This window comes from Gossypium hirsutum, chromosome D07 (genome assembly GCF_007990345.1).
Source record: "Gossypium hirsutum isolate 1008001.06 chromosome D07, Gossypium_hirsutum_v2.1, whole genome shotgun sequence".
Lineage (NCBI taxonomy): Eukaryota > Viridiplantae > Streptophyta > Magnoliopsida > Malvales > Malvaceae > Gossypium > Gossypium hirsutum.
Genome location: NC_053443.1, coordinates 697064 through 723015, shown reverse-complemented (window position 1 = coordinate 723015; position 25952 = coordinate 697064). Strand labels below are relative to the sequence as shown.

General features: G+C 30.8%; 4 protein-coding genes across 9 annotated transcripts; 3 read left to right on the top strand and 1 right to left on the bottom strand.

The window, feature by feature from the left end:
- The first annotated feature begins 429 nt into the window (after window positions 1–429).
- Window positions 430–5936, top strand: LOC107933013 (transcription factor bHLH68). 2 transcript variants are annotated; one of them, XM_016865148.2, is made up of 9 exons: window positions 430–1105; window positions 1204–1504; window positions 1943–2020; window positions 2727–2792; window positions 3564–3629; window positions 3878–3943; window positions 4353–4397; window positions 4571–4624; window positions 5465–5936. In XM_016865148.2, the coding sequence occupies exons 1-9, from the start codon at window positions 813–815 to the stop codon at window positions 5600–5602; spliced, it is 1107 nt and encodes a 368-aa protein (XP_016720637.2). In that variant the 5' UTR covers window positions 430–812; the 3' UTR covers window positions 5603–5936. The 2 variants fall into 2 exon arrangements, with proteins under 2 accessions (XP_016720637.2, XP_040952895.1); XM_041096961.1 differs by lacking the exon at window positions 4353–4397 and having other exon boundaries at window positions 549–1105.
- A 2424-nt stretch (window positions 5937–8360) lies between these two features.
- Window positions 8361–11035, bottom strand: LOC107932941 (myosin-16). Of its 5 annotated transcripts, none has more exons than XR_001693530.2 (6): window positions 10881–11035; window positions 10724–10786; window positions 10201–10259; window positions 9941–10100; window positions 8933–9028; window positions 8361–8809 (listed from the first exon to the last, which is right to left on the bottom strand). XR_001693530.2 is itself a non-coding variant. In XM_016865067.2 (6 exons), the coding sequence occupies exons 1-5, from the start codon at window positions 10983–10985 to the stop codon at window positions 8993–8995; spliced, it is 423 nt and encodes a 140-aa protein (XP_016720556.1). In that variant the 5' UTR covers window positions 10986–11035; the 3' UTR covers window positions 8361–8809; window positions 8948–8992. The 5 variants fall into 5 exon arrangements, 4 of the variants coding, with proteins under 4 accessions (XP_016720556.1, XP_016720555.1, XP_016720554.2 ...); XM_016865067.2 differs by having other exon boundaries at window positions 8948–9028; XM_016865066.2 differs by having other exon boundaries at window positions 8361–9028.
- A 3298-nt stretch (window positions 11036–14333) lies between these two features.
- LOC107932960 (bark storage protein A) lies at window positions 14334–19011 on the top strand. The gene is made up of 5 exons (XM_016865088.2): window positions 14334–14752; window positions 15520–15587; window positions 15708–15863; window positions 17386–17637; window positions 18488–19011. The coding sequence occupies exons 1-5, from the start codon at window positions 14518–14520 to the stop codon at window positions 18824–18826; spliced, it is 1050 nt and encodes a 349-aa protein (XP_016720577.2). The 5' UTR covers window positions 14334–14517; the 3' UTR covers window positions 18827–19011.
- A 994-nt stretch (window positions 19012–20005) lies between these two features.
- On the top strand, window positions 20006–23421 carry LOC107933002 (cyclin-dependent kinase F-1). The gene is made up of 2 exons (XM_016865136.2): window positions 20006–20606; window positions 22326–23421. The coding sequence occupies exons 1-2, from the start codon at window positions 20121–20123 to the stop codon at window positions 23256–23258; spliced, it is 1419 nt and encodes a 472-aa protein (XP_016720625.1). The 5' UTR covers window positions 20006–20120; the 3' UTR covers window positions 23259–23421.
- The last annotated feature ends 2531 nt before the right edge of the window (window positions 23422–25952 follow it).

Genomic DNA, 25952 nt, shown 5'->3' with positions numbered 1-25952 from the left:
TTGCTCATCTGTCAAGTTATTGATAATTGGATAGTATAATTTCATTAACTCATCTTAAAAGGTACTTGTCAATTAAATATGCATTTAATCACTTCTTATCCATTACGATTAATTATTAGGGTATTTTTGAAAAGTTTTAAAATTTGATGTATTTATTTGTGATATGTTTGAGTAATTTTTATAATTAGAGATTGACACGGATAATTAATTACGACGACTCCCAAAATTTTCTAATTATATAATTTTGTAATTATAATATGTATAGTTACACTTTTTTATAATTATTACACATAATAATTAATAAAGTGGATTTAACACATGATTTCTTGTTAATATTTTAATAATTATATTAAGCTTATTAATATATTAGATACTAGTTAATAATTTATTATTAGTGTATCAAATATTAACTCATAAATAAAAAAAAATGAGAACTGGTTCCACCTTTTCTGTCCCACTTTGAGAAAGCAAAAGTAGAGAGAAAAAAAAGCAAACAAAGAAAAGAAATAACATAAAAAAAATAATAAAGAAAGAAAGAAAGAAAGAAAAAGGCAAAGAAATAATAAAATAACTCAAAAGCCTCAATGATTTAAATTCTCTCATGGAATAGAACTTTGAGAGAAAAAGAGTCATCATTTCTCTTAAATTCCCTTCTCTACTTAAACCACAAAATTTATAAACTCTCAAAGTTTCTCTGCAAAGACTTGTTTGGGAGCTATGAAAGTGAAAGAAAAAAAATTAAGGAGCAACATAGAAAGTTTTTCTAGTTACTAACATCATCATCATCATCATCATCATCATCATCATAGGCCATGAACCAAGGAGCGTTGCAGAGCTCACCAGTGCAACAATTAATGGCCGGAAACCCTGATTGGTGGAGCATCAACGCCGCCATGCGACCACCATCAACTCATCATCATCATCATCAACAAACAGCTTCCCCTTTCTTCCCTTTCCCTCCACCACAGCCACCACCACCACCGGCGGCAGCGGCGACTGCTGCTACTTTCTTCCCTCAACTCATCCCTACTTCCACTTCTTCTTCTTCTTCATGGCATGACAATAATAACCAAGAGGTTCCTGAACCATGGAGTCAATTACTCTTGTAACTCTCTTAAACCCCATACATATATGAAACATGCATGTATGTATGAATTTATGTTATGTTATCATGTATCATGTATGTATCTTTTTTCTTTGTAGGGGAGGACTGGTGGGAGAAGAACAAGCAACAGCATTACAACACCAAGCTTCAACTGGTAATAATAATATTATGAAACAAGAAAACTATGTGTATGGCCATGCAAATGAAGATTACCATCATCATCATCATCATTATCAAGGATCTAAAGCAACAACTAATTGGTCCATGGCTACTGCTTCTTCATCACCAAAATCCTGTGTAACAACAAGTTTCAACAACAACATGTTGGATTTTTCAAGCAACATCAAAGCTGATACTGCTACAAGGCAACACCCACCACTAATGGATCCATCACCTGAGGTATTTTTAGGGTTTCAAAGTTAGGGTTTTATTTTTTTTAAAACCCAACAATTCCGATGATCAAAATATATGTTGTAGAAGTATGATGGAGGTTTTTGTATTAGGAGTTATATTGTAATTTTCCCTATTAGTCTCTGTTAAAAATCGGTCATTTTGTTAAAAATTTCATCTATTTTTATTGTTAAAAATTGGGTTTTATACGTCAATATAATTATCTGATTATTCTATCAGTTAAGCCAATGTTAATAGTATAAATGGATGAAACTTTTAACAAAAATAACCAGTTTACTCTTTCATTTAATATATAAGGACTAATTTGTCTATTTTTTTAAAATAAAGGATAAAATATAATTTAACTCTTAGTATCAGGACCTTCATAGTAATTTTACCATCAAAATGCTCATATTTACTTAGATTTCTTTTTGGGTGTTTGTGTAGTGTAATAGCAGCACTGCAAGTGGTGGGGCATTGAAGAAAACTAGGGTTCAACCTTCTGCAACTCAATCTACTTTCAAGGTGTGATTTATGTACTAAACCAAAAAAAAAAAACAGTTTTTAGGTAAAAGTATTGGATTTCATATTAAAAGTTATATTGAATATTGTTTCCTTTACTCAAAAAATAGACAGATTAGTCTTTGTACATTTAGTTCAAAGAGCAAATTGGTCATTCTTATTAAAAAATTCATTCATTTGCACTGATAAAAACTAGCTAGATAATGACACATGGCGTGTCATGTGTACCTCATGCTGGTGTATATGGACCAGTTTTTAACCGTAGAAATGCATGAAATTCTTAACAGAAGGATCAACTTGCTCTTTGATCTAACGCATAGGGATTAAATTGCCCATTTTTTGAGTAAAATGGCAAAATGTAATTCAACTTTTAGTACAAAGACTTTCGATACTTTTATCATAATTTTTATATAATTAAATATATGTTTTTTTTATCTCAATTCAGATTGCACGCACACGCACACTCACAAGCATATATATATATATACATATACATACACAAAATACATGTGGGGTGGTAAAAACTGTTGTCCTTGTTTGGTTGTCGATTTCTAGAGGGATGATTCTTTTTCTTTTTGCTGTAACTATCATATTCTATTAATGTATGAAAAAGAGAATATAGTTTAAGTGAAAGTAAAATAGTAAATTAATCACCTACTTTTTCTTTTTTTTCTGACTTGTATATATATATATATATGTTATATGGCAGGTGAGGAAAGAAAAATTAGGAGACAGAATTACAGCACTTCACCAGCTTGTTTCACCATTTGGGAAGGTATAAAAAACTTTAGATATTTGCAAGAAAAGAAAAAAAAAATCATGTTTTAACTCAGTTAATTGCAATCATTTTGATGAATAGTTTAATTTCGGTTTTAGTCCCTCTATTATGGTAAAATTATAGATTTAATCCATTTACTTTAATTTAACATAATTTAGTCGTTTATAATTTCTTTTAGTGGGTCTAACATGAGAACACATTTAATTGCTATAGTTGAAGTAGTGAAATTGCTTGACATGATTGGATTCTGGGGCTAATCTAGAAAAGTTTTTTAGGATGTTGGAATTGAATTATAAATTTTTGAGATGTCAAAATATAATTTTTATCATGTATTAATTTATGATTCCATCATATTTTAAGGGACAAAACGTTTTTTATTTTCATTTTGGGAGCTAAAAGGCAATTGTACCATATAACCTATAATTTCATCATTTATAAAGGGATTGAATTGCAATTTTTCATTTTTGAGAGGAAGGCAACTGCTTGCCCCTTTGTATTTGCCTCTGATTGGATTTTTACGTGGTCCTAACATAGTCAGTAAGTAGAAACTAACAGTGTTATTAAGCTACAAGTAGAGGGATTAAATCCAAATTATACCAAATTAAAGTGAAAAGTTGAAATATGAAGTTTTAGCATAGTAGAGGGATTAAATCCAAATTATACCAAAAAGTTTGCTTTTTTCTTTTTAGTTTCACTTTAAGTAAAGCAGATAATGACAAATAAAAATGACATTGGAGGATTGTGGTTTGCGTGCCTTCACTTTTGCAGACTGACACAGCCTCTGTGTTGTTAGAAGCTATTGGGTACATCAGATTCCTTCAGAGTCAAATTGAGGTGATTTTTCTTCTTTCTTTTAGTATTTTTTATTCGTTATAATTATAGCTTATAAAAATATTGAGTCATCAAAAATGAATATAATTATATGATATATATATTTGCAATGGAGCATGGACCACCCAACACTGTTTTTTAAAGTTGTTTCCGGTCCTCACAATATGGTCTTTTTTATTTTATTGAACCCCTAAATATTATTGTTCTTTTTCATTTTGTATATATGTATTCATTCATCCCCTTGAATGTAGGCTCTCAGCTTACCGTACTTGGGCAGTGATGGATCATCAGGAAACATGAGGCAGCAGCAACAGTCTGTAAGAAAAAAAATCTATACCTTCCTTAATTTCTCAAAACATAAAAAGCAGTTTTGATTAAGGTTCTAGCCGTCTCGTGTAATCGAGTTGAATCGAGTTTAAATATTATAAAGTTTAAATTCAACTTGAAATTTAAAGTTCGGTATTCAATTCGAGCTTGATCGAACATTTGTTTTTAAATTCGAGTAAGCTCGTGTATCAATTTTTGTATTCAAGCTTTAACTTGACTCGATAATGAAGGTTAGAGTTAATAATATATATTAATGGCAAGAATATAATTTAATAATATCAAAATGTGAAAAGCTCTATAAGACTTGCGAGCCGTTCGAATCAAGTATTACTAAGCTCGATTTCGACTCAATCAATTGATAATAATTAATTATAATATATGAATTTTCTTCTTATTTAGGTTCAAGGGGAGAGAAATTGTATATTTCCTGAAGACCCTGGTCAGGTAATTAACCTTTTATAGGATCCATTACCTCAAAGGAACTTTAATTGTTTCTTATTTGAAGCAAAGCAATAAAGAGAGTCTCTAAAAGAAAAATGTTTATGCTTTATAAAGTTTGATAAATAAATTAAAATGCCAATATTTAATTTGATGGATGCCATCTTTTCTTTGTTTAGCTGTTGAATGAAAAATGCATGAAGAAGAGGAAAGGTAGTCCTGCTGATCTTCAGGTAATTCTTCACTAAAGCCTCTATTTGTTTCTATTCGAGTTTAGAAAATTTGGGGTTATTTTAGTTTTAGATTATTACAGAATTTGGGTCTGTTTTCGGTTGGTAATTTTTTGTTCAAGTCATTTCGAATTTCTAGTGGATTTTTCAAGTTGTGTCATTAGGTTTGGCATGTGAGTTTTAGATATTTTTGGAGTTGACTCTCAAGTTTGAATAAATTTGAATTTAGATCATTTTAAGTTTAAACTATTTCATAGTTCGGGTCATTTTTTATATGGGTCATGACCACGAGGCATAGGGAAGAGGGCATGCAAGGGCTCCAATCTCCTTTCTTTCGTATTGCCTTGGGCTTTTGATCATATATTTTTGAGCTCTCCAATAAGTGGCAGATCTTGAGACTAAGTTTTGGAGGGTCTAAATAAAAATTTCAAAAATTTTACGAGTTTGATGAATTTTTTGAAAAAAAATTTGGGGATCTAATTAAAATTTTTAAAAATTTTGTGAGATTAATGAGATTTTTGAAAAAAATTTAAAAGAGCTTAATTAAAAGTTTCAAAAACATTATAAAGCATAATGAAATTTTTCAAAATTTTGAGAGGCCAAACTAGTTTTCAACAAATTTCAAGTGAAAATTTGAAATTTTTCAAAAAATTTGAGGGCCAAGGCCTCCCTTAGTTTCCATTATGGTTCACCCTACCTCCAATATAAATTTTTTGATTTCACCCTTGTTTTATGGTTAAATGAAGTTAGGTCAAATTCAAATTTAAGTTAATCATATTAGATTTTCGAGTTAACATATATTACATAACACGAAACAACATAATTTCCTCTTCCATTTTGCAGGATTCTAATGAAGAACCAAAGAAAAACCTAAAGAGTAGAGGGCTATGCTTGGTTCCAATATCATGTACACTTCAAGTCGGAAGCGACAATGGAGCCGATTATTGGGCTCCTCCGTCTTTGGGTGGCGGATTCCGATAAGTCGACGTATTAGGGTTTTTGGGAAAGGCTATAGCAAAGCACACTTTAAAAGAAAAAAAAAAGCAACAAAAAAAGTAAGTACTTAGGTAGAGATGATCAAATGGAAGAGCTTCATGATGGAAACGTTATAACATCATGAGCAGTCACTCTGCTAAGAAAAAAAAATGGTTCAAAGGCTGATTGCTCATGATGCTATACACAAATTATTTTAAAATTTTCATTTTGGACTATTTATTTTCTCGGTGATGATTATGTGTGTGCTAACAAGCTAACAAGCTTAGCCCTTCTTTTTTCTTTTTCTAATCTACCACTAAGATTTTTAAGTTTATTTCTATATATATTGTTTCATCTTTAATTGAAAAACATTTGCTTTGCTTAAATTCATGTATTATTCACTATTAGTATGTATTTAGCATGAAATAATCATTTCATTTAAGGGGGGTGAAGATAAGATTTTAAAAGTTTGAGGGGGCTGGAGATAAAAATTTTATTCAAAAAGGACTTAGATTATATAATTAATTTTTAGGAGGGGCCCAAAATTACAAATTTTCCATTTATTTGAATGATTGAACAAGGACTACTAATAATATTTTCCTATTTGACTGGGAGAACAAGGCCTCTACCTGCTATCCTGGGATTTGTCTTTGACTTCAATAGTGCATTCATAAACTCTAATTACAGGAATTGTCGAATACAATGACTTGACTTGAATGGAACAGTATACTGCAATTTGAATTGTTGTTGAATTAGTGTGAACTTTGGATGATACACGAAGCGAAAGAAAGTATGTAAAAGAATCACTGAATGGATGGGTGAAATTGGGATACGAGCTCCCATTTGTAGAGCATCTGTCAATGCTTCGATGCCCCTCCGAGAAGTTTTAGCATCATTTTTATATAACATTAATTTTGTTATAAATTCGCATCATATCTGTATTTTTATACAATGTCTAGAATTATTCATAGTCCCTCTCCAATATTTAAAAAGGAGTATAATGCGCTTCAGCGTACTCAAATCCACGTCGTCGTGCATTGAAAAAAATAACGATACCAATCAAATTAAAACTCAATCGGCCATTCATAATGTTTCTTTAATGAAAGAAACTCTTTAAATAGCTCGAGAAAATAATGGAAACCTACTTGTACTCACAAGTTAAAAAATAACGTAAAACTCTAAGCGATATTGTTGAAATATTCAAAATTTCACTCATCCAAAAAATTAGAGGGAAGGTGAAAATTTTGGTTTTAATTCAAGTATATTTTATTTAAAAACAAATTATAATCTATGACTATATTTAAGTGTTTTACCCTAAAAAATGCCCTTATTTCAAATAAATATCGATTTACATTAGAAATTTTATTTAGATATAAATCGAAGCTTAAGAGCTTGTATGGATACAAGTAAAAATTAAGAACTTATAAGAATGCCAATTAAAGTTTAAAGACTTATTTCAGTGTAATAAAAATATAAAAGGCTTATCTAAATAAAATGACAAAGTTCACCATTGCAGTCTGCAAAAGAATCTCTGATACTAATTACTAAGGAAAAAAAAATTTGAGAAGCGAATTGATATTTGAATTGTCTCAGTATATTTAGTCTATAAGGAAGACTAGAAATCTCAATCAAATTGGTAGTTCAATGCTCAAAATTTCAAAACACCTGTGAGCCAAGTCCAAGAGAAAATTACAGATTGTGCTACCCAAGGAACCCTCACAACCCCCTTTTTTTCTGGACCCATCTCACATCGATGACTCGACCCCTCCCACCTATAGGTAATTTGAGACAAGTTTCTTTTGAAGTGGATACCTGAATCCCAAGTATGGCCCGTAATAATCTATCTTCTGGAGCGTACAATGATTCTTTCGCCACCTGAGACGTTAATTTCCCTACTAAAATATCGCCCGTCTCCACCCAAGATCCCAGGATCACAATTCTATTTTTGTCTAAATTGCGGAGTAAATGGGCTTCTAGGTGCGGTATTTCGTTAGTGATTCTTTCAGGACCTTGGCTTGTCACATGAGTCTGAATTTCATATTTAGCTTATGTATTCGTCAACTTTTTATTCTCTATTGCATAGCATTTATTCCGGTTTTACGGTTTAAGTTTAGAATTCGTAATTGTTCCTTTTAATAATGTTGTTTTTAAAGTTTGAACTAGACGAAGGCAAATAGGTAAGCAATAGTTTTGGTCTAGACCTATTTAAGGGTTGAGTTGTCTCTCCAAGCTAAAAGGTATACTCGAAATTTGAAAGGGTTTGAGTAAAAATATTATGCCCAAAAAATGAGTTTGGGCAAAAAAATAAACCCGTTTAAAATATGAGTTGAACAAAGGCTTAAACATTTAAGGCCTAAACCCAACTAAGTTTTTTTTTTAGGCTCCGTTTGTTTGCAGTAAAATATTTTCTAGAAAATAATTTATGGAAAATGATTTATTTTTTTGGAAATGATTTACTTTTCTAGTGTTTGGATAAATTTGTGTAAAATATTTTCTGTTGTTTGGCCTATTTTAAATTAAACAAATATATATTTAACACTTTATTATCTTTTCATTGTTTAATTGAGTTTATTATATATATTAATAAATTTATATTTTAAATTGTTTTTACATATATTGCAATGATTTATTTATAAATAAATTAAATAAAATAAATAATAATACTCAATTATTAAGCTAAAATATTAACTTCATAAATTGAAAACAACCAAAGCAATAAAATCGAGCTAATATGTCAATTATACAATAGTAATGATCAGTAGTATGGGTTAATTCATATATTTCCACATCAAGCTAATAAGTCAATTATACAAGTACAATGATCAGAAGTATGGATTAATCATTGTATGTCCTTTATTGAGTGGAAATATTGTAGGCCTTTATCAACCCATCCGGCATTTACACAAGCAAAAAGAACCCAACAAAAACAAAGTGCCTATAGCAATATCAACCAACACCAAAATATTGCCTTTACCAAAAACAAAACAGTGGCTATATCAGCACAAACTCTGTACTAATACCAACCAAATCCAATATCCAATATCAAACTAACAAAATACCAAAACTCTTCGCTTGCTTCTAATTTGCAACTGATTCTTGTGTGCTTATAGGATCTCCACCAGTTTGGCGTTTCCTATTTGGTGATTTCAACTTCACTGAAGAGCTTGCAGTTGATGTCCGACCTGACTGTATTGTATTTGATCTCAATCCAGACTAAAAATTGTAAAATTATAGCGAGGTAAGTAGTTATAAATTAGCAAAAATTGAAATATTGCTAAACTAAAACTTAAATAGAATGTCTGCTCTCCAGTTTTCATATTTGTGTAGAGCCCTAACCCAGTGACAGACCACCTTCGAGTTTTCATACTTGTGGAATGCTTAGTTGTGGAAGCTGACCTAACTTGTTTTGGTTGATTCTTCCTCTCCAATAAGCTAATATTACATTGAATAAAGGTAGACAGAAATTAAAATCAAAGCATGAAATAGAAGATTAATAAAATTGGAAGTGGAATGATTTAGAAAATTGAAGGCCTTTCTTATTCAGATCAAGACAGTAATATGACATCTAAGTTAAACAAAAGGCTAAAAACTGGTTTTCTAGAAACAAGAAACTGCCTCATATTTGATGTTCTATACCACAACTATTACAAGCTGTGAATGTCTCTTGGGACCACTGGTATGCTAGGAAATCTGATACAAAATCACTAGACACTAAGCTTGGAGGATAATAGATTGTATACACTAACGCAGCTTTAGAACCCAAATTAATGATTGGAATTAAAAGAAGGTGAACTAGGTAGGAGCCATAAATGACTTATGTCTATAATCACATCACATGGAAGCCATCACACAATCACATAATAATGCTATTTCAGGGCCTCCAATGTACATCCTAAAAGATCCTAGTTCAACAATAATAAATTTGGCAAAGAGAATGTTAAAGTGAAACTCTTTAACTTGTAAGTTGTTCTTCTGTTGGCTAAGAGAATGACACCAATAAATAAATCAAAGATAAGAGGGAGATGGAGAATCAAATAGAAAAGGGGGATAGATAAAAATGAGAGATAATAAAAATTATCATAGTTCAACCCAAATTACAACCTTCAAGCATTAAGCATATCCAGATATATTGAAATCACAAGCCAAAAATAAGGGAAAGATCATTCTCACAATGGAACTTCCCAACCTAAATCCTTTTCTAGACAGAACATTTTGGTACTAAGAAAATCTAGAAATCATTAAAAGTAAACATGGAAAATGCTTAATGGGGGAAAGACTATATAAGAACACATTGTATCAAATAATTTATAAGCAACTTGATTAAAGCAATCAAAAACTACTTACTTCTACTGGTGCTGCACAAAGCATGTAGAAACAGTGATAATTTCTCTCAGGATCAAACACTTGACAAACACGTGACCTTTCTAATAAGTAAGTCCTAATGGCAGCTCCTGAAATCCTTCCCCTCCGATCAAATTGAATCTCCACAAACTTACCAAAACGACTACATCATTCAAAACATGCATGTAAAGGTAAAAAAAATATTATAACATAGAATCTACTACATGCAGGGTGTAAAACTTGTTAAAACAAAATACACTCACCTTGAGTTATTGTTCCTAACAGTCTTAGCATTACCAAATGCTTCTAAAACAGGGTTGGACTGCAGATTAGCAGAAAACAAAAATAAATGTTGTTATATGTGGTGCAAATTGGGCATTGTTAAATCAACCTATGGTGAGAAACTTATGCTCTAAGGATCATTTTTAAGCATATCCCTTTCCACTTCCAAATAATACATCATTTTGAAATGATATGCCTCTTCATGTATCTAACTTTACCCTCATCTTGAGTTAAAAATAATTATCATTTTCATCATTTGGATTATCATTTTCATATTTTAATCCCAAACCCAGAAAAAATTAAAAATAAAGAAACAAAGAAAGGCATAAAACCTAAACCAACGCTGCTTCATTTTCAGATAAAACCCACCACTAATTCAGCACAAAAAACAAATGGGTATTCAACAGTATAAAAATATAGAACCAAAATGATGGCATACCTTAAGCAGTTTTTCAAGAACAAGAAGAAACGAAAATGATAAAGAAGATAAAGAAGATGTCATACCTTAAGCCAAGACCCTGCGACGAGGAAGATTTGAGCGAAACGAAACAGCAGCGTGTAATTTGCCTGATAAGAGAAGATATGAGACGGACACAGCTAAGGAAAAACGGAAGAGATTATAAAGGATGAAGAAAGGAAGAAGTAGAAGGAGGAAAGTTACCTGTATGAAGAACGGAAGGAAGATGGAGAAAGTAACCTGGTGAGAGTTGGAAAATGTCTTAGACAAATAAAATCTGTAAAACATTTCCCGTAAACTCATACTCATTTTACCCTCGTTTTGGAATGTAAAATTTTTTCAGTATTTCAAACACCTTAAAATTAGGAAAACATTGGCAAATAAACGTACCTTTAATTTTGTAATATTTTATATTATATTATTTTTATATATTATGTAATTTATAACACATAAAAATTATAATATAAATTACCTCCGTATTATTCTCCTGCACAAACTTTTTTCCTTTCCTTTTTATTTCCATCATTCTTCATCTTTCTTAATTAACTCATTTGTTTTGAAAGTGTTGCATAAATGAAATATAAAGACAAAATTTAATGAGAAAAAAATAAAAATTATATTTCATGAGCACAATAGCACTAAATTAGATTTTTTTTTTGAAATTTGTCCAAAAAATTATTAAAAATGTGAAATTTTACATATTAAATCAAGTATATTATTTTTCGGGGTAGATTCAAGGTGAGTTACAATTTCTTTTTAAGTTGAGGTTAGATAATGAGCATATGAATAGTAATCAGGTCGAGATTGGGGTAGGCCAAACTCCAACCAACCCCACCTTGTTGCCATCTCTAAGGGTGGGTTTGGATGAGCGATTGGATGCGATGCGGTGCGTTTAGCTTACTTTTTGCCTCACGCTATAATATCTAATCTCACCGTCACCGCTATTTTTACATTAATCGTAGGTAAACGCACCGCCAATCCAAACCCACCCTAAAACTAGTCATATGCAATGAATAATTTTTGTCTTTTACGCACTTTCATGCAATTAACACCCTAAAAACACACCAAGAACCTTCTATATAAATACCTAAATATATCCATCTTAGGTGTATATTCATTAGACACATCTTTTCATTACTTTCCCATTCTTTAGTTTTAGCATAGGAAATGATCCACCAATATTGTTTTTACATGATACCTGAAACTACTCATAATTCCTTTCAACTTTTAAATAGGAGGATAATGTACTTCAACGTGCTCGAACTCACGTCTACTTGGAGTAGTAAAATTGTCAATACCAACCAAATTAAGACTCAATCTGATTCAATATAATAAATATGCATCTCAAACCCACGTCTACTTAGATTAGTAACTATGTCAATACCAACCAGATTAAGACCCAACCTGATTCAATATAATAAACGTGCATTTAATATATATCTTGATTTTTCTTAATTTTATTTAACTTTGCTTAGAGATGTGACCGAACAATATATATATTTAAAATTATCTTAAATGAATTTTAGTAACGTCAACTAACCATTAATTTAATATATTAATAAATAATTTGTATTGCCTAAGAAAATTCCAATAACAATAGAAGACATTTCAAATCAAGGAAGAAAGGTTGGTCAAATAATACGAGCATTTTATATGAAAATATTTGATCTTCTTTTTTTATTAACAACATATAAACAATATGGTTCATATATATCTACAATTTATATTAAAATATACATTTAAGATGATCTGTTCTTAATTTATTATGTATGATTGGTCAATCTTGTTATCCAATCAAAGGATTAAAGATTTTAAGAAAATGAATGAAATACATATTATAGATTAGGTTAAATTCTGCTGTAAGATATGAATTTAATCTTTATATTTTGATTTGGGTAATCTAGTTCTTAATTTTTTTAGTTAATCAATTTTAGTCTTTGTACTTTTCGAATTTTAAAATTCTAGTTATGCAAATAATAGTAGTTAAATTCATTTGATTAAATTCTGCTACTATGTGTAAAGTTATAGATTTAGTCCATGTGCTCTAATTTAATTATTCTTAGTCTTTATACTTTTGAATTTTAGATTTTAACTTTGACATAAATAACAACCGTTAAACCCATTAACTGGTTTTTTACAAGTAGTATGTAGAAATAAAAAGTTAACATAATATTACATTTGTGCAAGGGTGAAACACAAGTTTTTTTTTTTTGGAGGGCGAAATTAAGTGGTATAGTTTTACGATAGTAGAGATGCAATTTCACCATTTTAATAACCTACATCTTTACAAATTTTAAAGGATTATATCAATTTTTTTCATTTTGGGGAGTGCAATTTCACCATATGCTAATTTAAAATTTTATATATCATAAAAGTGCTAAAAATTAAATTTTCCATTTTAGGGGGATTAGGGCCCTGCCAACCCATGGCTTTGCCTCTGCATATATAATAATATGTTTGTTACATAAGATTATGGGAATAATAAAACTTAATGAATATAACAACTACCGTTTAATCAAAGACTAAAACTTTAAAAATCGAAAAGTACATGAACTAAAAATAATCATATTAAAATACAGGATTAAACCCATATTTTAATTATAGTACGTGAACTAATAGTAAAATTTAACCAAAAGATAAATGCTAAAAAAAAAAGGTAAATAAAATAAAGGCAGATATGCACAAATCATTTACAAATACAATTAGAGTTTTTTTCTTTCACGTTCTATACAAGGGAATATTCAAGTTCTTCATCCTGCCAGGACACAAGTTCGACTGCTCACGCAATTACTTAGTTCCTTCAAATTATGTATGGATTTTAATTGCAGAAATAATAGTCAAAACTACCATATATATATATATGACTTCTTAAAAATAAAGGTCGAATTCTATACCAAGTCCTTTTACTATGCATTTTTGACGGATTTAGTCCTTCAATGATAATTTAGATTTTTTTTAGTCGGTTTGTTTTTTTATATGAGTATTATTTTCAATCCTGAGATCAACTTTGTTTCATTAATTCTATCAAATAATTTATCGTAAATTATTTTTTTAGCATGCGATGACATGATATATATATTTTTTTATAGTTGGACAAATATTTTGCACGTAAATATACAATATTTGTCAAATTTTACATAAAACTGCCATGGTGTATCTTCCATATCACCACATGTTTGAAAAATATAATCCAAGTTTAGTTACTTGATAAAATTGGGAGAAAAAAATTGTCCTCAAGATTGAATATATATATTTCAAAAAGTAAAGAAAATCAAGGTTGTTAGAATCAGATCAGAGCTGACACATAAGTACGGATAAATAAGTTGAATTGATTAATTTGTGAACCAGTACAGACCAACCGGTTGAATCGAGAATCGTGTCTGACCAGTATGACCACCAATTCAATTAAAAAAACATTGAAAAAAATAGAAATGATCAGACTATTTCCATCAAAATTACATGATCCAGGGGCCATCCATAAATTTTCAAAAACAATAATGGTACCATCCAACCAAACTAAACCCCTATTTTCCTTTTTCTTCCACGTTTCCTTTTAATTTTCACAAATTGAACTTTCCACATTCTTGACTTTTTCTATGTACTACTCAATATAAGCTGTGGTATTTGTTGAAATATATATATATATACACACACAAACTGTGGGATTCCTTCTTTTTTTTTGTTCATAGTATATATATAAGCTGTGGGATTTGAACATAGTATATAGGAAAGTCAGTTGTATGTCGATTTCATGATTTCATCATTGATATATTTAGGTCAACTTTGATATATTTATATACATTTTGCATATCATTGAGGGATAAAAAAGGAGGGATCATATATGATGGGGTTGAGCTTGAAAATGGTGTTGTTTGTTCATGTTCTTGTTGTTTTAGGGTTTGGTATCAATGGAGTTTATGGATTATTATCTTCTTCTACCTTGAGAAATATTGATAGCATAAACATGGAAGGGCCATATTTAGGTATAATAGTGCCAAATTCCTTTGAGATGAATCCTTTGTTGCAAACTGGTAGCTTTCTGGAAGATCATAAGATGCCTTACTTGGATTTTGCAGGTGATTTTTTATCAACTTCCTCGAGAATTTTTTGTTTTGTTTTGTTTTTTATTTTTTTTGAAAATGGAATTTTGTTGGTTGAAATTTTGGGAAAATTCTAGTTTTGGTCCCTCTACTAATGTTCAAATTCGGGGGTTTATTTTTTTGTTTTTATATATTAATTCAACTTAATTTGTTTTGTCTGGTTTTGTAATGTTATTAGTTAGTCTAAATAGTTAACAACGGAAACTATTCTAATTAAAATGTTCATGTAGGTTTTTTTTTAAAAATACATCATTCCAACTCATAGTATTAATATGAACTATTTTTTGTTAGAAAGTGTATTTTTTTAAAAAAATACACATCAACATTTAGGCATAATAGTTAGTGTTAGTAACCAAGATTGTTAGGATCATACTGGCCAATGCATTAGTTCGGAGAAAGAGGTTGAGTTAGGTTAAAAGATCGGTTTAAACTCAATGGTTGAATTAATATTTAAACCGAGTTTTTTTTATTTTTTTATTTGTGATGAATTTTTAATAATTTATTTAATCAAACTGGACCAATCAATCGAATCAAGAACAGATGGCCTGGCATGTCCGACTTCCAGTCTGGTTACAAAAACATTGTGATTAACTATTTGGATTGGTTAATGATGTTATAAAAGTGGAGGGGTCAAATTAAAGCATACAAATTAAATCTCAATTTTGAACATAGTAGAAGGGCCAAAATCAGAATTTAACCTTAAAGTTTTAGTGTAGAATAACCCAATCTTTTTGTTTATGCAGGGAGAAGGTTTCGAATAGGTCGGTTGGAAAATGAAAGGGTTATTATTGTTATGACAGGGTTGAGCATGGTAATGAGAATTTTTTTTATTGTATCTGCAACAATATTTCAGTTTTTTTAAATTGTCATTTTGGTCCCTTAATGTTATTGATTCTTCCCCATTTCCCCTCCCAATGGAAATTTTTTATAGCTAAATGCAGGGATAGCTACACAATTGCTAATTACTTTATTCAAGGTGAAAGGAATTTTGCACTATGGAATAGCAGGAAATGCAAATCCACAGCTTCAAATTGGAGATGTGACAATCCCTCAGTTTTGGGCTCATACAGGTCTTTGGAATTGGCAGGTACACCATTTTTTCTTTGGGTAAAAATAGTAGAGGTCACCAAATTATAGTTTTTTTTCTTTTTTTTTAGTCATCTAACTATGAAAAGTTATAAAATGATCATCTAACTATTTAATTTTATCTTTTTTGTCACTAGCTGGCAATTGTAAAAATAGAAACATCCAAAAATTCTAGATAGTTGGGTGACAAAAAAAGACAAAATTGAATAGTTGAGTGACCAAAATAGAAAAAAAGATAATTGGGTGACTATTAATATAGTTTACCCTTTTTCTTTTCATTTTTTTTCTTTTAGGGCTGTTTTACAATTCATATGTAGGGTTCGTGATTGCTCCACTCAACAATGTTGTATTTAAGGTTCAAATTTATATTCTATTTTTAGGAGTATAAGGTTTTTTACTTTGTGAATGAGATGCAATATTGCTCAAATAGAATTGGGGTTAAACCCTAAATATTAGACAAACTCAAGGGCAGAGCTAGTATGGCGTTAAGGGCAAGATGGTTTTTTACTTGCCTCAATTCTGAATCAATTTTTATGCCTCTCATCTAGAGGTATTCATGGTGGGGCAGTTCGTCCACCCCATTTAAATTCATGCTTGCATTTAGTAATTTCAACTTCAAATTGATTCAGATTTTTTTTTTAATTTTTAAAAAGTGAAATGAATCATTTGGGCGAGACGAAAATCGAGCTTAAACCCAACCCATAAATACTCACATCTCAATTTTATTTTTATTTAAAATTTTAACATTTGAGTTCTCTCCCCCCAAAAAAATCTTCTCAAAATACTATATAATTTTCCTAGTATATTAATTTTTATAAAATTAAATAAAATACATATTATAAAATATTTAAATACATATAATATTAATTTTTTAAAATGATATAATATGTTATTATTTATTAAAGTTTAAAATATTATGAACCTAAGTTGATATCTAATGGTTGGTGTTCACCTTCTTCAAGGATAATATGGTAGTTGTATAAAAAAATATAGGTTGGATTGAATTTGAAACCCTATAAATTCGAATTACTTTACTATCCCTAAACCCTAAATAGGCCACAAGTTTTTATACTTTTGTCAAATTTGAAATTTAATCCATATATTTATATTTTTAGAAATTTAATTTTTTTACTTTGCAGATATCTAAAATTCAAGTCCAACCGTTAACATAGTTAAATTTATTTTGTTAAATTTAGGTTCATTACGTCATTTTTTTAGTTACATTACTTAAAATTTTAAAATGTCACACCAACAAATTTAATAGTGTTATCAATTAGACCTGAATTTTTAAATATGGAAAGTATAGCTAAATTTCTGAAAATAAAATTAAAGGGACTAGATTCTAATTTTATAAAGAGTACAAAGACTTATGATATATTTTAACCCCTCTCTTTTTCTCTCTCTACCTTGCTCATACACTCTTGCATTTTTGCCTTTTTTTCAACTTTTCATTTTACCTTATGATTCCTTACAATAATTCACCTTTTTTTTTTTTTTTTACAAATCCATTAATGTTTTAAAAGAGGTATGGGGATGGACCTGAGGATGAACTAGCTTTAGAATCAAATGGAGACTACACCAGAGAAATTGGTTACCTTAGGTTTTCTGATTACTACAATGGCACAAATTGCAACAATTCTTCAGACAATTTGCTCAACAATGTTTGGTATCAACCTGAAGAAATATTCCCAAGAAATGGGGTTCCAGAGCAAAGGCAACATGCATTTTGGGTTCCAGTTAACAAGCATTACTTTGCCATTGCAGAAAGAGTTCAGGTAAATTTAATGTTTTAGAAAAAGGGTTAATTTCACCAAATGTCCTCGAACCATGGGTTGAATTTTGAATTGTTTCCAATTGAATCTTGAAACTAAAGTATTGTTCCGATTAAGGGTGAATCTAGATTTTTTTTTTAGTGGGGGTTGAAATTGAATTATAATTTTTTAAGAGGTTATAACATAATTTTATCATTTATTAATTTATGATTTCATCATTTTTGAAGGGACTAAATAATTTTTTAAAATTTTTAATATGTTTTGAAGTTTGAAACCAATTTATAATTCAAAATTTTTAAGAGAGAGAGAGAGGATTAACAACAAAATTGGTCCCTAAATCATATGACTTTTCCCATTTTGGTAGCTAAATTTTTTTTTATCAAAATTGGTACTTAAGTTATTAATTTTATCTAATTTTACCCAAAAATGTATGATGCCCAATAAAAACATGAGGTTGGTACTATGTTTGGATAAAAATGAGATAAAATTAATAGTTTTTAGTTTAGGTGCCACTTTTGACCCCCAAAACTTAGATAGTTAACTGGAAAAACAGTATAGTTTGGGACCAATTTTGTTGTGAGCTTCTCCCCTCCTTTTGGGTTAATTGTATCACACATCCCTAGATTATGACTTAGATTTAAAAGTGGTCTCTAACTACAATACATATATCAATCTAAGTCCTTATGTCAGCTTGGACATTAAAAGCTAACTCAGATCTAGCACCAAACTTATTCAAACCATTTAAATCAAATTTTAAACCCATATATACCAACTGTATAGACAATTTGGGGATCAATTTTTACATTTAAGCCCCCCCAAAATTCATAAATTTCTTTCCCCCCCCTAAAAACAGGGTTTGAGGCTTGGTGGTTGTGTGAATGGAACTTGCTTACCAAGACCACCGAGGGTAGTGAGAGTACAAAGAGGGATCAGCTCCAACATCTTTGTCGACAATAAAGCATACCGTGAGTTCTTGAACTCCAAGTTCAATGCAACAGCAATCGACATGGAGACAGCTGCGGTAGCCCTTGTTTGCCACCAACAAAACATGCCTTTTATTGCATTTAGGTCCCTGTCTGATTTAGCTGGTGGGGGTTCTGCCTTGTCTAATGAAGCTGCTTCATTTGCCACTTTGGCTGCTCAAAATGCTGTTGATGTTCTACTTAGGTTCATTTCCCTATTATCTTCATAAAACATATAAAAACAAGTTTCTTTTAAGGCATAATCTCTTTTGGAATTTAAAATTTATAAAGTTTGATTGGTGATTGTTAGTTTATTGTTACAATAATGTAAATCCCAAATTTGATAGGAATATTGGGTTATATTTGTTGTCTTTGATAACATTGAAAATTTGTTGTTATAGTATGGCATTTTATAGCTTTTCTTTCTTTTTGGTTGGATAGTAGGTTAAATTATGATTTTAGTCCCTACACGATATTCAATTTAGGGATTTGGTTTATGTACCTTAGTTTGATGTTGTGCCTTAATCCAAATTACCATCATCATTGTCAAATGGTTAAAATATGCTACAAGTCCTTTCGATACATTTGGAATTTAGTACGGTAGAGGTACCAAAATTAAGGGCGAGAGAAACTTGAATAAAATTATAAAAATTACTATATTCAATTTTTCTTTCAAAATTTTATAAAAATTATAAAAATGTTAAATCATATTTTTAAATTAACTTAAATAAATGTACACATTGATTTCATTTTACTCAAATTGATTAAAAATTTCAAATTGAGTTAAGATGACAATATATGGCTCGTCGACTCAACTAATTTTGTTGAGGGTGGCTCGACTCATTAGGGAGAAGTTTAAGAAGTTTTGCTTGCCAAAAAATCAACCATACCCCAACAATCGAAGGTATTGTTCCATTGTTAGGATTTTGTCCTCGAACTCTACATAGCTCAAATGGTACCATAGTTGCAAGTAAAAGCTATATAAACCTCAAGTTGTTGGTTTGAACCGCTCCACATTTAGATAGTTCAATTATTATTCATACACCCTTATACTAACACCTCTCTTGAGTATTGCAGATCATATCTCCACTAATCAAGATACTCTCTCTGTAAACCATACACGACTCTTCACACAGATCAGGGATAAAACCTCAACATAGAGACAATACCTTCGATTTGAAGGATAATATTTCAAAAACTTCTCTCCAAAAAATCAACCGACCGTCAACAAACTCAATATTTTTTCACTTGATTTGATGATATACTTTTCTCCTAAGGCCATAACCAAAATTATAATTTAACCTTCATATTGTTTTATCCTAATTTTATATCTGTTGGGCTTCAATTTTTGGCCCATAGTAATAGGCTCCTTACCAATTATACATTACATTATCAACTTTTTAAACGACGCCGTCTTTGTCTCTCTTCTTATTCACTTTGTTTTCATTCAAAATCTTGCTCGTCGAAAGTCAGAAACCTCAAAAGAACCTCAAAGCATAATTCAGTAAGCAAAAAAAAAAAAAAATGGAGCAACCATTACCAAAGAGCTGGAGCATCCATACCCGACCCGAGATCATCGCCAAGTACCAGATCCTGGAGCGCGTGGGTTCAGGCGCTTACTCCGACGTCTACAGGGCGCGTCGTCTCTCCGACGACCTCATCGTCGCCCTCAAGGAAGTCCACGACTACCAATCGGCGTTCCGCGAAATCGAGGCCTTGCAAATGCTTCGGAACTGCCCAAACGTCGTCGTCCTGCACGAGTATTTTTGGCGGGAAGACGAGGACGCCGTGCTCGTCTTGGAGTTCTTGAGGACCGATTTGTCGGTGGTCATCCGCGACGCGAAAAAAAAGGAAGGCGGGGTCCGAGTCGGTGAAGTTAAAAGGTGGATGCTTCAGATTTTGTGCGGTGTCGATGCGTGTCATCGGAATATGATCGTTCATCGGGATTTAAAGCCCGGTAATCTGTTAGTTTCCGATGACGGTGTTCTTAAGTTAGCCGATTTTGGTCAGGTAATACTTTTTTGTTGCATTTTCTTAGACGATTTTTTGGAACCTTTTTTCCCCGAAATGTGGTGATCTGGAATTAAGTTTATTTAGATTGGAAATTTTGCCTTTAGAGCTTGCTTTAATAATGTCATGGCACAGGTTGCAGGTGTTTAAATTCAGAGTTTTTAATTGTTGAAGTATACACATGGATATAGGGATATGACTGTAAAAATTTAGAAAAAATCTAACCATAAATCAAGTTAACTTTAATCAATGAAATTGTAGCAAAAATTTGTAAACCTGCTCAATTTACAGTGTATGAATTACTTATTTTACTAGGATTATATGACAGCTGATGCTTCAAGTCATTTGATCTAATTCATAAGCTAGTGAAGTTACTTCGGAAATTAGGATGCTTTAGGTTGATGGGGTTCTTCTAATCACTGCATTATGTTTTTTTTTTCATCCAAATGCTGCGTTTTTAATCGCAGCTGAGGCTATGGCATTTGCATTAGTTAAAAGGGTGTTGATGTTAAATTCTAATGGACTCTTCATTTTTGTTGAAGTATACAGATGGATATACGGATATGACTGTAAAAATTTAGAAAAACCTAACCATATTGCCAAGTAACATAAATCGAGTTAACTTAGATCAATGGACATGTAGCAAAAATTTGTAAACCTGCTCAATTAACAGTGTATGAAATACTAATTTTACTAGGATTACAATAGCAGGTGCTTCAAGTCATGTGATCTGGTTCATAAACTTAGTGCAGTTACTTTGAAAATTCGGATGCTTTAGGTTGATGGGGTTCTTCTAATCACTTCATTATGTGTTCTTTTTCATCCAAATGCAGTGTTTTTAATCTTAGATGGGACGATGGCATTTGCATTAGTTAAAGGGTGTTGATGCTAAATTCTAATAGACTATTGCTTTTTTGTTTGAATTGCTACAATTTTCATTAGGAGGTCCCATTGGCTCCCTGATAATTTCATGAAAGTTCAGCATAATGGTCCATGCATTATCAGAAAATGACAGTTCATTTTGATGTCAATGAACAGTTAGGGTAGGCACAGGCTGTAAAGGCTTGGTACTGATGTTTATTTTATTTTGAGTAATATAACATGTTTTTGGTAATTAAAGTTTCAAGGATTTAGTGCCAGTCTGCATTTTGTACTGCATTAATACTCATCTGTTTCGTACTAGGTACAGTCGAAAGAATGATAGAATCAAGGAATTAGATGAGTGGAAAATTTGTCTCCATTAACTTTTACTAGCGGCTACTGGTTGTCAATATGGCTTGATAATATGCTTGCTTGCATGTGATGGGGTAAAAGTACCATAGATCAAAGAGCAAATTACTCCTTTCTTTTAAAAATTTCATCTCTTTTTACTATTAAAAACTGGTGTGGCTGACAAAATAACCAGATAGTGAAATGTGGCATGCCACGTGTACCTCATGGTAACACACAGGGACCAGTTTTTAACAGTAAAAATGGATGAAATTTTTAATAGAAGGATCACTTTGCTTTTTGATCTAACGTACAAGGATTAATTTGCTCATTTTTTAGTATAGGGGCCAAAATGCAATCTGACTTCTAGTATAGGGACTTTCATGATACTTTTACCCATGTGATGGTGTGTTTCTCGTGAATGCAAAGTACTATGTGAATTATAATCTGCAAAGAACCTGTGTGATTTGTTTTACTTGTTATCGTCCATGTGTTTGGCTTGGTTTTCAGGCAAGGATACTCATGGAATCTGGATTCGATGGTGACAATAACCAACAAGTGCCGGTTGAGCAAAACATAGGATATCAGGAATACGTACCTCCACCACTAGTCACAGTCCCTGATGCTCACAGTTTGCCAAATCAAGGATGTAATAACCAAGCAGAGGAAGTTACGAATAGAGAAGAATATCTTAGACAGTTAGTTGAGCTTAAAGCAAAACGACATGCCATGGATGAAGCTGACAAGGAAACAAATACTAATGACGGATACTCATCTTGTCTTGCAACGGGTACGATAAGTGACATTGACGACGATCCTCTCAAGAGTTCTTACTCATACGAGGCCGAAGAGGGTGGGGATGACAGAACTGGTGCTCTCACATCTTGTGTTGGTACTCGCTGGTTCAGAGCCCCGGAACTACTCTATGGCTCGATAGACTATGGACTAGAGGTGGATTTGTGGTCATTGGGTTGCATTTTCTCAGAGCTCCTAACCCTTGAGCCGCTTTTTCCTGGGGTTTCTGACATCGATCAGCTTGGCAGAATCATCAATGTTTTAGGGAACTTAACCGAAGAAGTCTGGCCAAGCTGTTCTAAACTTCCCGATTACAGAACCATTTCTTTTGCCAAGATCGAAAACCCAGTCAGTTTAGAAGCTTGCTTACCCAACAGGTCTCCGGACGAAATCTCTATTGTCAAAAGACTTGTTTGTTATAACCCACCTAATCGAGCTACTGCAATGGAACTGCTGAATGACAAGTATTTCAATGAAGAACCTCTTCCACTTCCTGTTTCCGAGCTGCATGTACCTCTCACAAAGAATGACCATGATGAGGATTCACCCGGTGGGTGGAACGATTATGACGGCATGGGATCTGACTCCGATTTCGGACCTTTTAATGTCAAGACCACCAGCAGTGGTTTCTCTATACAATTCTCTTGAGTCTTGGTCTGTATTTGAGGTATAGTGAATGCTTTGAATTATTAAATATTCCATTTTGTTTTAAGGTATAGTTAAAAAAGTTAAACCTGAAATTAGGGAGATTAAAATTATGAACCCTGTCTGAACTTGGTGGTTTTATGTATGTTAAAAGTTGATTTTGTAATTAGTATATGCAAAGCTCCAGAAGAATGGATTAGGTTAAAATATACCATAAATCTCTATACTCTTTGTATAATTGGAATTTAGTCCCATTTATTTTTTAAAATTTCAAAATTTTGGTCTATTTATTAACACTGTCAAAATCATTTTGTTAAATTCAGGTTTATTATAATATTTTTAAATACATTGCTACCAAACAAGTGTATTTTTTATTTATTTTAAAATGTCACACTAATCAATTTAACAAAAGAATTTAACAGAGTTAACAATTAGATTTGAATTTTAAAATTTGAAAAGTAGAGGGATCAAATTCTTAAAAATAAGATTACAATAACTAAATTTTAAATTTGTGAAGAGTATAACTTAAAAGAGTGACAATTGAAATGGGATTTTTATAGGGTTAATTCGTAGTTTGGGGTTAACATATTGCTCCAATTTATTAATAGCTTTAATTTTTTAAGGGTTAACATATAATTTGTCATCTAAACTTGTCCAAAAACACTTAGTTGGTACTTGTCTAAATTTTATATTTGTTTAAAATTAAATCGTATATTTAAAAATATATTTTTTTAATTTATGCCAGTTACGTGTCATATTGAGAGATTGTCATATGCCACTATAGGGTTAGCAACAGATATTGATCAGATGCTTTAAGACAAATTTAAAGAAAATTATATAATAACTTTTTTATGTAATAAGACTCCGTAACAAATAGATTAAATTTAGTTAATTATGATATATTAAAATGAAAAGTTAATTGTATAGGATGGTTTAAATTTTAAATTTGTCCTTCAAAATATTTTAATGGAATCTTTAAATTAAAGTATCATTAAAATAACTTAACTTCTTTTTATTAATTTAGTCGTTAGCTTTAACATTAAATGTATATAGTGGTCTATTTAGTTGGTTGAATCATATATCGGTGGTCCAATTAGTATCATCAAATTGAAGAAATGTCGAATCAATAAAAAATGATTGAATCAATTGAATCGTACTAAAAACCATTTGAATCGGAAATAAATTAATTTAAATATTTAACTTTGTTGTTATAATGTATAAAATATGAATGTTTAAGCTTCTATTGTTATTTTGTGTTTACTATTTTTTTTTCCTTTTCTATGATTTTCTAGTTTTCTATTTTTATTTTATTTTATTTTGTTATAGTTGAATCTATCCATATTAAAAAAAGAAAAAAGGAAATACAAATAGTTGCACAAATGGAAGGACCTGATTGGAACGATGCATTAGTTTGAGGATTCAACTGAAACGTTTTGAAGTTTAGGATTAATACAAAAATTGAATCATAATTTGGAGGTGTCTAGAGCAATTAACCCTAAAATTGAAAAGGGCTTACTCTTTAACTCTTTAGTCACTGAAATAATTAACTACGTCTGGTCAATTGGTCAACATGAATATATATTAGCATAAGCTCGAATCCAATCAAATCCCAATCCATTCACGTATATATTTTTTACCCAGTGATATAACGCCACGTGTTGTTCAGATAATCCCCTAAAACATATTGCCCACGTGTCAAAAAATAAAATAAATGGAGCTATTTCCGTTCCTTAGGGTGAGTTTGGATGGACGATTAGGTGCGGTGCGGTGCGTTTTGCTTACTTTTTATTTCACATTACAGTATCGCTACAGTATTTAATCTCACCACTACCGCTGTTTTTACCCTTAGTCACAATCTCACTTTGCAATCTCCCTCGAATCTAAAATAATTGATTTGAATTTATTCCAATTTTGATAATTTAAAATCAATTTTTAGTTTGAATAATGAATTAAAAAAATCTGAAATATTTTTTTTTTGTTTTTTATCTTAAATTCGTCTCTCCAATAATTTGTTTGTTTATATTACTATGTTTTTAGACTTTGTAAATCAACTGATCACACTGTTGATTTGTAGGTTTGATCTGTTCGTACAGTTCAATTCAATAAATTATTAAAAAAATTGTAATATATTAAAAAAATAAATATTAATCTAATTGTCAATTTAATTGATTTGTATCAATTCACATGTTAACCAACCTAACGCCTTTTTTTTAGATTAATATCTCAGTTGGTTTCAAGTCCAATTAGTTTGATTAGTCGATCTAGTTCAATTCAAACAATTGTAATTCTTACTTATAATTTTAGATCCTTAAAACGAAAGAAATACGCATTTATGCATACTCAAATCTATGTTCTCTCTAATTAAATAAAAGGATAATATTATTGACAAACGTAACCATGAATTTCAAAAGAATTAATTTTATAAATAGTAAAATGGAAGTAGAAGATACAAAAAAATATTTTTTCTTTCTAGATGATTTAATATTTATTAGTATGATATATTTAACATTTATTAGTATAATTTATTTGACCTACGAATTTAGCCTATAAATAGGTTTTTTTACAACATTAAAAAAATTATAGTAAAATTATCTCCATCTTTTGTACTATTCGTTCTTTTGCCATTATAGTAAAATTATCTTTACTTGTGTTTTTTTATCTTGTTTGGAAGAGTTTTTCCACAATAAATGTGTGTGT

What these genes read in the sequence shown, in the direction of transcription:
- LOC107933013 (XM_016865148.2), top strand. Translation starts at nt 813, where the DNA reads ATGAACCAAGGAGCGTTGCAGAGCTCACCAGTGCAACAATTAATGGCC. An exon ending in TTGTTTCACCATTTGGGAAG is followed by an intron (nt 2,793 to 3,563) that starts GTATAAAAAACT and finishes TCACTTTTGCAG; the next exon opens with ACTGACACAGCCTCTGTGTT. An exon ending in TTCCTGAAGACCCTGGTCAG is followed by an intron (nt 4,398 to 4,570) that starts GTAATTAACCTT and finishes TTCTTTGTTTAG; the next exon opens with CTGTTGAATGAAAAATGCAT.
- LOC107932941 (XM_016865065.2), bottom strand. Translation starts at nt 10,985, where the DNA reads ATGAGTATGAGTTTACGGGAAATGTTTTACAGATTTTATTTGTCTAAG. An exon ending in TCGCAGGGTCTTGGCTTAAG is followed by an intron (nt 10,260 to 10,723) that starts GTATGACATCTT and finishes GCTAATCTGCAG; the next exon opens with TCCAACCCTGTTTTAGAAGC. An exon ending in GTTAGGAACAATAACTCAAG is followed by an intron (nt 10,101 to 10,200) that starts GTGAGTGTATTT and finishes TGAATGATGTAG; the next exon opens with TCGTTTTGGTAAGTTTGTGG.
- LOC107932960 (XM_016865088.2), top strand. Translation starts at nt 14,518, where the DNA reads ATGATGGGGTTGAGCTTGAAAATGGTGTTGTTTGTTCATGTTCTTGTT. An exon ending in GCCTTACTTGGATTTTGCAG is followed by an intron (nt 14,753 to 15,519) that starts GTGATTTTTTAT and finishes TTGTTTATGCAG; the next exon opens with GGAGAAGGTTTCGAATAGGT. An exon ending in CAGGTCTTTGGAATTGGCAG is followed by an intron (nt 15,864 to 17,385) that starts GTACACCATTTT and finishes ATGTTTTAAAAG; the next exon opens with AGGTATGGGGATGGACCTGA.
- LOC107933002 (XM_016865136.2), top strand. Translation starts at nt 20,121, where the DNA reads ATGGAGCAACCATTACCAAAGAGCTGGAGCATCCATACCCGACCCGAG. An exon ending in AGTTAGCCGATTTTGGTCAG is followed by an intron (nt 20,607 to 22,325) that starts GTAATACTTTTT and finishes CTTGGTTTTCAG; the next exon opens with GCAAGGATACTCATGGAATC.